The 16,449-nt window shown below is 40.9% G+C and overlaps 1 protein-coding gene across 4 annotated transcripts in view; it reads right to left on the reverse strand.

Moving 5' to 3' along the window:
* The window catches only part of rims2a (regulating synaptic membrane exocytosis 2a), a 749,410-nt gene that overhangs the window by 27,308 nt on the left and 705,653 nt on the right, over positions 1-16,449 (reverse strand). Inside the window, exons 1-2 of one of the 4 annotated variants that reach the window (XM_068032311.1) lie at positions 16,060-16,156; positions 12,729-12,734 (exon numbers count right to left, since the gene is read on the reverse strand). The exons of 1 other annotated variant lie outside the window; for it this stretch is intronic. In XM_068032311.1, the coding sequence (XP_067888412.1) occupies positions 12,729-12,734; positions 16,060-16,156 (103 nt within the window). Of the gene's footprint in view, positions 1-12,728; positions 12,735-16,059; positions 16,163-16,449 lie in introns of those variants that run through there. 2 more of the 4 variants (XM_068032312.1, XM_068032310.1) reach the window with 2 other exon arrangements.

Here is a 16,449-nt window from a genome sequence, read left to right on the forward strand (position 1 = left end):
TGCACAATAACTATGAATTTCAAGTTAAGGACAGTTGAGAACAAGGATATGATAATATCCCACATCAAGTCTGCACTCAAATTTGACATGATAATAAGTAAAAACTGATTATCATGATACTTTTCTAAATTATATTAAAAGGCAGGCTTTAGCTATTTGTGATTCAATCCCTCAGGGTGAAAAAAATCAGAATTTGGGGTGGCAGTCAGTATGCTTTGCAGAATTTTCTGTGCAATAATTTCAAAGGATGAAAAATCCTTCAGGGCTCACTGACTTCAGTGCCTGAATTCCTATTAGGTATTGCTTGTATGTGAAGCTTCATGCCTGTAGCACCAATATGAACAACCTACCTTTATATCTCCATCAATCAGAACAAATTCTACAGTGTTCAACAATATGGAGGGTGCTTCTGAATAACAGCACTACACCTAGAGCATGAGTTACTAATTTGAAAAAAAAAAATCACAAAAAAAACTGTTATGTGGAAACCAAGTCCATGACATTGTGGAGTAAAGTAGATGCTGCTTCTTCGCCCAGTACCAAACCTCGGAGATGTACTTTATACTGTATTCTTTTGTCAATCTGTAAACCAAGATCAATACTTTTTATTGCTTTTGAATTGTTGGAACTGAAAAGCTGACAGTCTACATCAAACTAGTTATAGCTCCAGATCCAATCACTGTGACAAGACTAAACAATGCATGCACAAGTCATGCAAAATAGCAATTTCAGCTGGCTTTCAGCAGCTAATGTATTATAATCATGATTGAGGTTGCTATTTGGAAATTTGTACTACTATATCCTTTTTTAATTTATTATTCTAGTTTGTTTGTTTTCAACTTTATCCATTTTGACAGTTATGCAAATCTTTAACAATAAAATAAAAACAAAAATAAGGAAATAAAGTCTATGGCCAGGAAACAGGTCTGTCTTTCCAATTGGTAAGGCCCAATCCTCCCATCAGCTTTCATTATTTGGTAGGAACTGATAGGCCAGAATAAGCAGTGCCTTGTGCATGGATCTCTGCCACTGGCATTTGCAAGTTGGCAGTGTTTCCATGACTCCCTGATGGCATCACATTGCTCCATCAATCAAGCTGGTACTGTGTGGGTAGGTGCCAAGAAGCATGTTCAAACTCTCTAAATATTACTTGCAAAATAACTACTGTGTTTTGAGAGGATCAAATGGATTTAGTTTCAAAATAAAGATACAAGTGGCCTCTGTGTTTTAATAATTCAAATAAATGAGTTTCAGTTTTCCATGTAACATGGACGTTCTGTAGGGTAATTAACAAATAATGAGTCTGTTTCTTAAGGGGAAAGGCTGCTGGCTGCTGATTTACATAATAATCATTCATTAAGTTTCCAAGTGTCAGCTGAGCCATTGACAGTGTTTTAATGTGGATTTTGTAATTCCAGTTCCCCATATGCTGCATTCTTGGGGATAAATTTTCATCTTCACCGCATCTGGTGGAGTGGACTTTTCACCCATTATAGAGCTGCCCAATTTTCACTCCATCGATTTCATTCCATGTGGTAAAGACCAGGCACTTTCCTAAGTAAATGGGAGCAAAATCAAAGAAAGGGTAACCTTGCCTTCTCTTATTCACTTATAAGCACTGCTGACAGAAGAACAAAATGTGGCTAGTTGGGATCTGAGGTGGGAGGGGTATAATTTAAAAAAATGGAGAGTTTAAAAATGAAATTAGTAAACACTTCCAAATATATCTTTTTAAAGACATTATTCATATCATATAGTGCTCCAGAAACAGAATATCCAGAAATGCATCTCAAGCTAATACAGAATTTAAATACACATATGATAAAAGGGAGAAATAATAATTGCAACAACATCTTGTATTTATAAAGCATCTTTAATGCAATAAAACATCCCAAGGTGCTTCACAGGAGTGTTATAAAGCAAAATCTGACCCCAAGCCACATAAAGAGATATTAGGGCAGATGGCCAAAAGCTTTGTCAAAGAGGTAGGTCTTAAAGACCGTCTTACAGGAGGAAAGAGAGGTGGAGAGGTTTAGGGAGGAATTCCAGATAGGGAGCGAGGAGACCACGGAGGGATTTGAAAACAAGCATGAGAAGTATAAAATCAAGGCATTGCTTAATTGGGAGCCAGTGTAGGTCAGCGAGCGCAGGGGTGTTAGGCAAACAGGAGTTGCTGCGAGTAAGGATACAGGCATCAGAGTTTTGGATGATCTCAAGTTTATGAAAGGAAGAATGCGGGAGGCAAGCCAGGAGTGTATTGGAATAGTCAAATCTAGAGATAACAAATGCATGGATGAGAGTTTCAGCAGCAGGTGAGCTGAGGCGGGGTGGAGTAGGGCAATGTTACGGAGGTGGAAATAAGTGGTCATAGTGATGGCGCGAATATGAGTTCAGAAGCTCATCTCAGGGTCAAATTTGACACCAAGGATGTGAACAGTCTGGTTCAGTCTCAGACAGTTACCAGGGAGAGGGATGGAGTCGGCATCTAAGGAGTGGAGTTTTTGTGGTGGGGACCAAAAGTAATGGCTTTGATCTTCTCAATATTTAATTGGAGAAAACTTCTGCTTATCCAATACTGTATGTCAGATAAGTAGTCTGATAATTTAGCAACAGTGGAGGAATTGAAAGAACTGGTGGTGAGGTAGAGCTGGGTGTCATCAGTGCACATGAGAAAACTTAAACATCAAATAATGTCGCCAAGGTGCAGCATGTAGATGAGAAATAGGAGGGGGCCAAGGATAGAACCTAGGGGGACACCAAAGATAACAGTGGGGGAGTAGGAAGATAAGCCATTGCAAGTGATTCTCTGGCTACAATTAGATAGAAAAGAATGGGACTGGGGAGTGCAGTTCCACCCAGCTGGATGATGGTGGAGAGGCATTCAAGGAGGATGGTGTGGTCAACCATGTTAAAGACAGTGGACAGGTTGAGAAAGATGAGAGGGATAGTTTACCTTTGTCAGAGTCATATCAAAGTCACAAAAGCCATCCTTTAAGAGCAGTTTCAGTATTGTGGTAGGGGTGGAAATCTGATTGGAGGGATTCAAACATGGAGTTCTAGGAAAGGAGGGCACAGACTTGGGAAGTGACAACATGTTCAAGAACTTAGGAGAGGAAAGGGAGGTTTAGAGATGGGGCAGTAATTTGCAAGGACAGTGGGGTCAAGGGCTGGATATTTGAGATGTGTGATGACGGTAGTTTTGAAGGAGGGAGAGCCATTAAATTGTATGAGCTAACATGGAGCAGCAAAGGAAATTGGGTGTTTAACAGTTTAGTGGGAATAAGGTTGAAGGAGCAGGAGTTAGGTCTCATGGACAAGAAGTGCTCAGAGAGGACATGAGGAGAGATAGGAGAGAAACTAGAGAAAGATGTGAGTTCAAGGTTAGAGCAGGAGAGAACCTTAGAGGAAGTTTGGCCTGGTGGGCTAGAGGAAGGGAGGGAAGTGGCAGAAGCAACTGATTGGCTGGTCTCAATCCTAGTGACAAGGAAGTCCATGAGCTCCTCATACTTTTTGTTGGAAGTGAGGGTGGAGGAGACAGGGAAGTGCGGTTTAAGAAGGTGGAATTCTGTAAAGAAAGAAGCTGGGGGTAATCTTTGAATACCAGGATAATTCTGGAATACTGAACAGTTTTAGTAGACAAGAACAGCACCTGTAGTGCTTAATGTGGTTCAGCCAGATCAGGTAGTAAATGGCTAAACTAGTTGTCCACCCTATCCATTCAAGTTTCCTACACTACAATAGTGACCACACTTCAAAAGTACTTAATTGTCTGTAAAGCACTTTGAGATGTGCAGTGGTCATGAAAGGTGTTATATAAATAAAACTCTTTCATTTTTAAGTCTGTATCTCTTGGCTAAAATTCTTAATTAGTACTTTGTATCAGTGTTTCCTAAGGAAGAGGATATTGACAAAATATTGGGAGAAGCGGTGAGAATAGAGGCAATTGATAGGTTAAAAATTGAGAGTGAGGGGTTACTGGGAAGGTTGGCTATGCTTAGGGTAGATAAGTCACCTGGTCTGAATGGCTTGTATCCCAGGTTACTAAATGAAGTGGGGATGGAGATAGTAGAAGGGCTTGCCATATTCTTCCAATCTTCCCTAGATACGGAAAGGGTGTAAGGACAGTTTTAGCAACTACAAGCCAGTTGGTTAAACATCAGTGGCAGGTAAGGTATTAGAAACAATAATCAGGGAAAATAATCTATATGCACTTGGAGAGGTCTGAATTAATTAAGGAGAGCCATGTATTTGTAAAAGGCAGATCATGTTTGGCCAATTGAATTGAATATTTGATGAAGGAACAGAAAAGGCTGATGAAGGGAATGTGGTGGATGTTGTCTATATGGATTTTAAGAATGCCTTTGACAAAGTACCACATGGTTAACAAAATTAAGGCTCACAGAATAGGAGGGACAGATTCCAACTGGATAAAAAAAAATTGGCTTAAGGACAAAAAACAGCCAGTTGTTGTAAATGGTTACAAACATACGAATTAGGTGCAGGAGTAGGCCACTCGTCCCCTCGAGCCTGCTCTGCTATTCAAAAAGATCATCAATGATCTGATTGTTACCTTGATCCACATTACTGCCTACCCCAGATAACCTTTCACCCCCTTGCTTATCAAGTATCTATCTACCTCTGCCTTAAAAATATTGAAAGACTCTGCTTCCACTGCCTTTTGAGGACGAGAGTTCTAAAGATTCACGACCCTCAGAGAAAAAATTTCCCCTCATCTCTGACTTAAATGGGTAACCCCTTATTTTTAAACAGCAACCCCTAGTTCTAGATTCTCCAACAAGGGGAAACATCCTTTCCACATCCACCCTGTCAAGATCCCTCAGGATCTTATATGTTTCAATCAAGTCACCTCTTAGTCTTCTAAACTCCAGCAGATACAAGCCAAGCCTGTCCAACCTTTCCTCATAAGACAATCTGCCCATTCCAGGTATTAGTCTAATAAACCTTCTCTGAACTGCTTCCAACACATTTACATCCTTATTTAAATAAGGAGACCAATACTATACACAGTAATTCAGATGTGGTCTCACCAATGTCCTGGATAGCTGAAGCATAACCCTCCTACTTTTGTATTCAATTCCCCTTGCAGTAAACGCTAACATTCTATTAGCTTTCCTAATTACTTGCTGTACCTGCAAACTAATCTTTTGTGATTCATGCACTAGGACACCCAGATCCCTCTGCATCTCAGAGCTCTGCAATCTCACACCATTTAGATAATATGCTTTTTTATTCTTCCTGCCAAAATGGGCCATTTCACATTTTTCCACATTATACTCCATTTACCAGATCTTTGCTCACTCACTTAACCTGTCTATATCCCTTTGTAGCCCCCTTATGTCCTCTTCACAATTTACTTTCCCACCTATCTTTGTGTCATCAGCAAATTTAGCAACCATACCTTCGGTCCCTTCATCTATTTATATAAATTGTAAAAAGTTGAGGCCCCAGCACTGAACTCTATGGCACACCACTCATTACATCTTGCCAACCAGAAAATGACCCATTTATGCCTACTCTCTGTTTCCTGTTAGCTAGCCAATCTTCTATCCATGCCAATATGTTACCCCCTACACCATGAGCTTTTATTTTCCGCAATAGCCTTTGATGTGGCACTTTATCAAATGCCTTCTGGAAATCTAAGTACAGTACATCCACCTGTTCCCCTTTATCCAAAGCACATGTTACTTCTTCAAAGAACTTCAATAAATTGGTTAAACATTGATTTCCCTTTCACAAAACCATGTTGACTCTGCCTGATTACCTTGAATTTTTCTAAGTGCCCTGTTATAATGTCTTTAATAATATATTCTAACATTTTCCCTATGACAGATGTTAAGCTATTTGGCCTGTAGCTTTCTGCTTTCTGTCTCCCTTTTTGAATAAAGGAGTTACGCTGGCTATTTTCCAATCTAATGAAACCTTCCCAGAATGTAGGGAATTTTGGAAAATTAAAACCAACGCATCAACTATCTCACCAGCCACTTTTTTAAGACCCGAGGATGTAGTCCATGAGGACCCAGGGACTCGTCAGCCTGCGGCTCCAACAATTTGCTCAGTACCACTTTCCTGGTGATTGTAATTTTCTGGAGTTCCTTCCTCCCTTCCATTTCTGATTTACAGCTATTTCTGTAATGTTACTTGTATCCTCTATGGTGAAGACCGATGCAAAGTATCTGTTCAATTCATCTGCCATATCCTTATTTTCCATTACTAATTCCCCAGACTCACATTCTATAGGACCAATGGTCATGTTGTTAACTTTTCTTTTTTAAACATCGATAGAAACTCTTACTATTTATTTTTATATTTCTAGTTAGCTTTCTATGGACCCTAATTTTTCCCTCCTTATTAATCTTTTAGTCATTCTTTGCTGTTTTTTTATATTCTGTCCTGATCTAGGCTACCTTTGTTTTTCAGACTGGAGGATGGTAGACAGTGGTGTTCCCCAAGAGTCAATGTTAGGACCACTGCAAATTATAAATGGCTTGCATCTTGGAATACAGAGTAAAATTTCAAAATTTGCTGTGATAGTGAACTTGGAGGAGTGGCAAACAGTGAGGATGATACAAATCCTCTGCAACAGGACAGAGATAAGCCAGAAGAATGGGCAGACAAATGGCAGATGGAATCTAATACAGCCAAGTGTGAGGTGATGCATTTAGCAGAACGTATATGGTGAGGTAAGATAGACTTAATGGCACAGTTCTACAGAGTGTGCAGGAATAGAGAAACCTGGGGGTGCATGCATATCGATCTTTGAAGGTGATAGGACATATTGAGCAAAGTATATGGAATCTTGGGCATTAAGTACAAAAGCAGGAAGGTCATGCTGAACCTTTATAAAGCTCTGGTTAGGCCACACACAGAGTATTGCATCCAGTTCTGGTCACCGCACTTTAGGAAGGATGTGAGGGTCCTTAAGAAGGTGCAGAGGAGATTTACTAGAATTGCTCCAGGGATGGGGGGGATTTTAATTACTAGGTTAGGTTAGAAAACTGGGGTTATTGTCCAGAACAAAGGAGATTGAGGGGAGATTTGATAGAGGTGTACAAGATTATGACAGGCTTGAGTTAGACAAGGAAAAACCGTTCCCATTATCTGATGGTTCAAGGACTTGGGGATACACATTGAAGGTTTTGGGCAAGAGATGTAGGAGGAATGTAAGGAAGACTTTTTTTACACAGTGAGTGATAATGTCCTGGAATTCGCTGACCACGAGGGTGGTAGAAGCAGAAACAATCAATGATCTCAAAAGGAAATTGGATGAGCACTTGAAGGAAATAAACTTGCAGAGCTACAGTGATCGAGCGGGGGAGTGGGACTAACTGGATTGCTCCAAGGAGAGCCGGCATGGACTTGATGGACCAAATGGCCTCCTTCTGTGCCATAAATGACTCTTTGACTCCAGAACTTAGAGGAGTGAAATTGTGGGCCATGCAGGAGAACAGTTAGGGTGAGAGAGAGTTAAGATTTTAGTGGGGACAATCAAAGGTGGAGGTGAGAGTGAGGTTGATCAAATCAGTAGCTGCAGGAATGTTATGGTAAATAAATACTAATAAATAATACTAATAAATAGAATTATAGAATCATTGAATGGTTACAACACAGAAGGAGGCCATTCAGCTCTTCATGTCCGTGCCAGTTCTCTGCAAGAGCAACTCAGCAAGTCCCATTTCCCTGCCCTTTCCCCATTGCTCTGCAAAACGTTTCTCTTCAGATAATTATCCAATTCCCTTTTGAAAGCCTCGATTGAATCTGCCTCCACCACACTCTCAGGCAGTTCATTCCAAATCCTAACCCCTTGCTGTGTAAAAAAGTTTTCCCTCATGTTGACTTTAGCTCTTTTGCCATTCACCTTAAATCAGTGTCTTCTGGTTCTCGACTCTTCCGCCAATGAGAACAGTTCCTCCCTATCCCTGTCCATACCCCTCGTGAGTTTAATACATAAATGTGGATAAATCACAACAGAAGCTACTAATCTATATTAAAAATCTTGCAAATAGTGTGCACTTCCTGCAAGCGTCCTTTCCTTGCATATTTCAAATTTCACACAGCGCAGTCACCAGAATGATACCGGGGTTTAAAAGGTTAAACTATGAGGACAAGTTGCATAAATGACTTGTATTCCCTTGAGTTTAGAAAGTTGAGCAGTGATCTAATCAAGGTATTCGTAGCCAAGGTACGACAAAAGTTGGGCATGTGGGGGCAGCGATCTCTCTCCATTGTGGGTAAGAACCTGGTCATCAGGTGCGAGGCGCTCACGTTGTTGCTCTACGTGGCGCAGGTCTGGCCCATACCCCACTCCTGCGCCGTGGCAGTCACCCGAGCCATTTTCCGCTTCGTCTGGGGATGTAAAATGGACCGGGTCCGGAGGGACACGATGTTCAAATCTCTGGACAAGGGCGGGAAAAATGTACCCAACGTGGCCCTCATCCTGATGACCACTTTCGTGTGCGGCTGCATCAAGCTGTGTGTAGATCTCCAGTACGCAAACTCCAAGTGTCACTACGTGCTGAGGTTCTATCTGTCCCCGGTGTTGCGAAGGATGGGCCTGGTCACATTGCCGCGGAACGCTCCATGCAGTTGGGCGGTGCCGTACCACCTATCCTTCGTGGAGCAGTTTCTGCAGGAAAACACCTTTGACCACCGGTCCATCAGGCAGTGGTCTGCACGGAATGTCCTCAAGGCCCTACGGGAAAAGGAAACGGTGGATCCTGTCGGATGGTTCCCCGAGCAGACCGTCAAAGTCATTTGGCGGAATGCCTCATCACCAGAACTTTCAAACGAGCACCAATACGTAGCTTGGCTGGTGGTGAGAAGGGCCCTCCCCGTCAGATCCTTCATGCACACCCGAAGTCTCGCCCCCTCCGCACAGTGCCCCCGCGTTGGCTGTGGTGGGGAAGAGACGGTCGCCCACCTCCTCCTGGAATGTGCCTTTGCAAAGCAGGTGTGGAAAGAGATGCAGTGGTTTTTGTCAAGGTTCATCCCAAGCAGCTCTGTAACACAGGAGTCTGTGCTCTACGGGCTGTTCCCAGGGATGCACACCGAGACAAACATCAACTGCTGCTGGAGGACTATCAATTCGGTGAAAGACGCCCTTTGGTCTGCCCGAAACTTGCTGGTCTTCCAGCGCAAAGAGTTGTCCACCACCGAATGTTGCAGACTGGCACATTCCAAGGTCCAGGACTACGTGCTGAGGGACGCACTAAAGCTTGGGGCAGCCGCAGCAAAGGCTCAATGGGGAAAGACCACAGTGTAAGGTTCCCCCACCAAGCTGGACAGAGGGGCTGGATCAATGGGAAACCCCTCGAACTGTATCGTTAATATTCTCAATTGCTGTAAATGTAAAACTGTAATTGACATGACAATTGTGAAACAGAAGGGTTGGGAAGAAACTCATGACAGTATTGAAGGAAACTGATCTCCCTTGCAATGTTTGTATTTTTTGGTGCTGTTTGGAAACTGTTTGGCAATGTAATTTTTACAGATTTTTATGAATAAAGTATATTTTGGAAAAAAAAAATCTAATCAAGGTATTTAAAATGATTAAGGGATTTGATATGGTAGATTCAGAGAAATTATTTCCTCTGGTGGAGAAATCAGTAACTTGCATTTATATAGAACCTTTAAAATAGTAAAATGTCCTGCTTCCATAGGCATTTCACAGCAGCATTATCAAACAAAATGTGACATTGAGCCACATCAGGAGAATACGGCAGATGACCAAAAACTTAGTCAAAGGTAAGTTTTAAGGAGTATATTAAAGGAGGAAAAAGAGGTAGAGAGGTGGAGAGGTTTAAGAAGGGAATTCCAGAACTTACATCCTTGGCAGCTGACAGCATGGCTGTCAATGGTGGAGTGATTAACAAGATGGCATAATCATAAAATTAGAGCTAATCCATTTAGGAGTGAAATCAGGCAACTCGTTTTCACACAAATGTTATAGAAACATGGAACCTACTCACCAAGAAAGCTGTGGACAAAGTTTAAAAAAAAATTCAAGCCAGATTGATAAAATTTGTGTTCGATAAGGGTGTTAGGGAATATGAAACAAAGGTAGGTAAATGGAGTTGAGGTGCAGAGCAGCCATGTTCTGATTGAATGATGAAACAGGCTCAAGAGGCTAAATGGTCTGCTCCTGATTCAATGCTCCTTCAATGTAATATTTCTACACATCCTCTGAGTCATGAGCAATACCATGGAAGATCTGCTGCTCTGTATTTAAATGCGCAAAGACTGTAAGGATAAGCAACAGATTAGCACCATAAAACTTCTGCCAAATTAGTTCGATTAAAATGATCTCACTTATGAATTCTGTTTCTCCATTACAGCTCATTTAGTTAGAGTTGGCTACAACTTGATATGCATATACTGCATATTTATGCTCTCACTTAGTCATTGCATTAGAGGTTTTTTCCTATTAAATATAATTATAGTAATAACTTCACACACATTTTAGCTTGCAATCATCTTATTTTACAGCTGATACCTTTGGCAATGACCTCTTTGTCTTCAATGCTAAAATGTGTGCAAGAGCAGTGTTTGCATTGTGTAGGCCCCATGCAGTTTACTAAATACTAACTATTTAACCCAGTGTCAAATCCACACACATTCGTGAAAAGGCTTGTTTGCAATTGGTAATAGGGCTCAAGGCCCTTTACAATTTCATGGGTTGCACAATTCTAACAGCGCATCTGAATGTGTTTTCAGAGATGCTGCAAATGTCTCCAGTGCCTGAGACTGAATAGGAAATTAATGCTCTGATGAATCAACACCAGAGTTAAATGCCGATTAAAGTTTAGGTCTTAATATCATGTGACCACTACCTTTCACAGTGCACGACGAAAGAAAACACAATTGTGCACTAGATCAAATTAATAAGCGCCAACATTTCTTGCTCTGGCCCTTGCACAGACACCATCATCACCATTAAAAACACTGTGGATTTCAAATTCTACCTCAGGTCCTTTATAGATCAAGATAAACAGATCATGGGAGCAAACGGTGCTAATTTAAATATAATCCCTCAGTACACGGATTTCTGAATCTATTGCACTGTGTTTAACAAAAAGACCAAAAGAATATACTGAAGCACAATCCTTATAAAAACAAAAATAAGCAAAAAAACTGCAGATGCTGGAAGTCTGAAATAAAAACAGAAAATGATCAATGCTCAGAACTTAGTTCTGCCAAAAGGTCATCGACCTGAAACGCTGGGCTGTATTTTGTTCACAGCCCGAAGTCAGGTTCCGTGGCTGCTTCTGCCACTCGGATTTTCCGGTTTTCCCCTCCCCCCACGCCTGGATTGCCAGACCCGATCTTCCCGGGGGCGGGATAGGCTGATGTCAGCCTTCCCGCCCAGAGGCCAATTGAGGCCATTCAGTGGCCTATTGATGGCAAATTAGGGGCCTCTTCTTGCTGTCGCTGAGATCTTACCATTGTTTTCAGTCCCCACTCCAAACTAGTTACAAGATTAGGTTGGAGAAGCTGGGGTTGTTGTCTTTGGAGCAAGGGAGGTTAAGGAGAGATTTGACAGAGATGTACAAGGTTATGACAGGTTTGGATAGGATAGACAGAGAAAAGCTATTCTCATTAGCTGATGGTACAAGGTGGTGGTAGCAGAGATAATGAATGATTTCAAAAGGAAATTGGATGAGCACTTGAGGGAAATAAACCTACTGGGCTGTGGGGATAGAGTGGGGGAATGGGATTGATTGGATTGCTCTTCAGAGAGCCATCTTGGACTCGATGGACCAAGTGGCTCTCTTCTGTGTCATGATGACTCTGACTGCTGAAGGTGTGGTCTGACATGTGCACTCTCCCATTTGTTTATTACTTCCTCTGACTTGTACTCCACTGTTCTGGCTATATAGTTCAATGTTCTATTGAGATTTTTGATTGATGCACTGCATTAGTTGGACATGGGGAGAGTTGAGTCTGCTGAGACTCCGAGGTTTCTTTCAACTTCATCCTTGGCTATTTCAACATCATTCATGGAGTACATGGGAGATTTTTATGCCGGCCATCGGTGTCTTGACATCGGGGGAAACCGATGCCAAGATCTCTGCATCACCTGTTTCCCGTAGGCCTCCCAAATTTAATGCCAATCAGGCACTTAACTGGACAGCTGTAGCTGCAGCAACCAAACATTGGAGAGTGGCGCTGGAACCAGGCTTAAGGTAGTTCAGGGTGGGAGGGGTCTCGCAGGTTGGTGGTCGCAGGGGAGGAGAGCCGGCAGCTAGGGCAGGGGGACGGCCCTCTGGGCATAACCTTCCTGATGCCACTGTGCCTTTGAACGAGGCCCCCAGCCCCACCCCCATCCAGGAAGCAGCCCGCACGGTTTTCTGTGGTGTGCTTCCTATGCGGCAACAGGGCCGCATAAGTAATTGCAGCTAGAAAAGGCTTGTAATTAGGAGTTAATTACCAAATTAAGGGCGTCAATTGGCAGTGGGGCGGAAAGCTGTTCATGGGCCTTCCCACCCCAGACTAAATTTTGACGGAGGCAGGATGGTGGCAGAGCCCCCCACCACCATCCCACACGATTTTATGCTCTCCCCGGCTCCAAACCCGCGGCAGGGGAGAGCATAAAATTCCACATCATGTCTCACCCATTTTCCTTATTATGTGTAGTAATTTACACTTTTCTGTAATAAATATAATCTTCTATTGGTCTGCCCACTTACATATTTTGTCCACCTTGTAATTACTATCTCCTTGGATTCCATGCCCCTCTCCTAATTTGGTATCATCTGCAAATTTGACCGATTTTCCTTAGGCTACTGCTGCCAAATCTTAATGTAAATTAGAAAAAGAAGTGGTCCCAAAAACCAATATATGGGCCAACCCACCCAGTAAATCCTCCCACCCCAATGAACAGTTAACTTTTGTTTTGTACCCTTCAGCTAATTTCCTATCCAGGTCCAAGATATACACTGAATCTCCACAACTTTGAGCTTAAATAATAGCCTCTCGCGTGGAACTTGTCAAATATCTTTTGGAAGTCCAGGCACAGCAAGTCAACAACCATGTTTTTTAAGACTTTCAAAAGAGTTCTGATAAAGAATGCACTTTTAAAACTCTTGGGAAATGGGTGCAGATCCATGTTTCTCGTGTGTTAAATTTCTTATGTCTACCTAGCTCTGTTTTAAAAGCATAGAGCGGAGTGCACTGAAGTTTGTATAAATGCTTCCCCACTGAGAAAAAAGGAAAGAAAAAGTTGGTGTTTGAGTCAATCTTTGCTGCTCATCAGTTACAGATTGATCAAGTGAGGAAATGGAAGGAGAAATGGAAAATATTTTTAGTCATGAATATGTCTGGACTGAAGGCAGTGGAAGTAGGGAAGAAGAACTAAAAATAGCGAAAGAAATAGGCCTACGAAAAATACTACGTAAATTGAATAGAGATTGCTGCAGCTATTCTTCAATGAATTCTCTGACTGCTGTTGCTGTGGTAACAGCATAGGCTGTTCTCAGCTTTTATCCTGCCCTGGACCCTACCCAATCAGTGATCAAGTGACTTTATGGAAATAGCATCAAAATTGAACATAAGTGTTATGCTTGTAATAATTATGTGGTTTCAAGAACTGAAGTGAAATGGGAATATTAAAATACCAATGCAAATTTGCATCTGCATATGGGAAGGATTGTGTACATTCACATGATTTTACATATATATATATTTATATATTTTCTTTTTACAATCATCAAGTTGGGAGGCTATTGATAATAGCTAATTGAACATTAGCTACTAAGTGATTATAGCTCTTGACCCAAAATTGATGAGGCTGCCACAATAAGATTAAATAAAGGTTTCTATCAAATTGGAGGAAGCAATTAGCCATTTTGATTAGCATCACTAAATCAAATTGAAAACTCATGACAGTTATAAAATTTTGCATCACAGGGTGGTTTTAATCAATATTTAAATCTAATAAAAATTGGGATTATTTTATACAGTTTCTAGTATAGCCTTTGGACTTGCATCATTCCAACTAAGCCAGCAATGTAAAATAATAAAAAAAAGTGACTATAAAGAATAACAAATGCTCAGACATTAATGCAAACATGTAGCCAACAAAAGGAAATTTATACAATGCATTTCAGTTTTGTTCTAGTTTAATTCAGAAATAATTCACACATGATTTCTGAATAAATTGTGTTCAGCTTCTCAACCTATTACGAGTGGGTTAGTGCAAAGTCCCTATAATTCCCTTTGCAAGAAATGGTTTTGTTGCTAGGCAGCCTGCAACTTTCCGCTGTGAGACAAGGGATGTGAAAGCTTCAATTTTTTCAGTCCATGTGCTTTGTGGAAGCTCTCAGGCAAATCAGAGAGATGACCAGCGATATATCTCCAATTAACAGAAGCAAAATATACATTTAAAAATAGATTGAGCAACAAGTTTCACTTGAAAGCATGAACATTAATCTTTTCATTTCAGATATCAATATTATTGTGTTTTAATCATCGGCTGACCATATTAATCCTCACACAATGATCAAGAACAGCTCTGCTGATGGGGTGACACAAGAGAGTTTGTTCACATAATGGGCAGTAATAAAAAATGAGTCTGAGAAAATGGAGGTAAAGGATAACAGCAGGGGAAATAAAACAAAGTAAGGAAAAAAATTAACTGCCCACAGCTTATAACTCAGCTCCTGGTTGTGCAATATCCAAAGTTAACTATCTACCACAAAGATTAGTAACATCTTCAAAATGTGTCAATAGAGCAATTTTCTTTGAATAACAGTTTCACATTGCCATAAAAACCACATAGCCTTGTGAGGGATTACTGCTTTAGAAGGATTTGGGAGTGACAGTTGATTGTACCCTGAAAGCATCTAGTTCGTGACCCTCATCATCACTAACAATGACCAAATATTGAGCTTTATTGGGGAAGGGAGTTACCTAAACTAGGATAATGAGGAATAGCAACTGGAAAAAGGAACTCACGTTTAACTTTTCAAAGCCTAATTATATTATAACTTCATATTTATTTCCATTGGACCAAAGGTAGAATATATGCAAACATTATTGAATCTTATGATTTTTCAATTGTTGAGGATACTTGTAATAATGTCATCCGCACAATGAAAATGCTATTTTGAATTACTGAAGCAGTTGTCAGACTACTTGAGTTAGTTTGTTACCCTTGCTTGTGTATTGTGACAGTTGAGATTTACAACATGAATGGCTCAACCATCTTATGCATACTATGATAATCAAACAAGCTGACTCATAGTGTTAAAGAGCTGTAAATGTAGTCTTCATTTGTAATTGGTTGGTGCTAAAGTCTTATTCTTAACTATTAAATGAACAAACCTGTTAGCAGGCAAACATTCTATTCCTGGTGAGGAAGACAATGCAAATTCCTCTTTTCTTGATTTAAAAGTCACCATTACTTTACAACAACTATCATGTGCAGTCTTCGTGATGTATTTTAAGCAAAAAATTGAAAGCAATTTGCTGCTTAGCTGTAACACAATTCCTCACTTATGCTGATTATACAATACTCAGCAGGTATGTATGAAAGAAAGACAGAGGGAGTAAGGGAGGGAGAGAATGAATGAAGCAAAGCAGGTGAGAAGGGGTGTTTGTGTATGTGTGTGTGAGAGGGAGAGAGACACTATCAGCAGGAGAATACATAAATGTAAGAAAATTGAAATTCTTTGCTCTCTTCTCCATGATATTATTATGGAAATGGAACAGAGCCCATGTATCATGGACATTTGCAGAGTGTGTTTCATGCTGGATTCAAATCACTCTGACATTGTTGTGATCAGTCAGGGAAAAACAACTTAATATTGTAAGGAATATGAGCTTAATGATTATTGCTTCTTTGTCTCTCTGCTAGATAAAAAGATAATGTTTACATAATTGATGAGCAACGGAGCATCTAAGGAGCTTTACATTTATATAGAAGTTTATGGTAGTTTGCAATGTCATCTATAAGATAATGGAGTCATACTTATACTTTAATTTTATAGTAAGTGCCAATCAACAGGTACAGTGGATCAGAGGTTTCTTTGTAAATTTTCTTACCTCCATCATCTTCATCAAAAGAATTCATGCATGGGAAATATACAGCCAAGGCTTCAAAAGATGCAGACAGGCTTATTCGGCTTGGAGACCTCTGCATTCGCAACCCAGCATTTCCAGTGTCTGGCCCCTGCCTAACCATCTTGGTCGACCCTCCTTTCGCGCGGTACAGGACACGAGGCGTTTTGGCGGTTGTTTAGAACAGCCCCTAGTAAGAAATATCTGGGGATGATTTCCCTATGCTTTGGGTGGTCAAAGAGACCGTTCCTGTTTTGCTTTGGTACTACAAAAGCTGCACTTCACCGTTTAATTGGACAATCGACTCAGCAGAGAATCATCTTGGATTTTCCGAAGGCACATCCTATGCGGCATTTGGGTAGCTGAAAGTCCAGA

Source organism: Heterodontus francisci, chromosome 5 (assembly GCF_036365525.1).
Source record: "Heterodontus francisci isolate sHetFra1 chromosome 5, sHetFra1.hap1, whole genome shotgun sequence".
NCBI lineage: Eukaryota > Metazoa > Chordata > Chondrichthyes > Heterodontiformes > Heterodontidae > Heterodontus > Heterodontus francisci.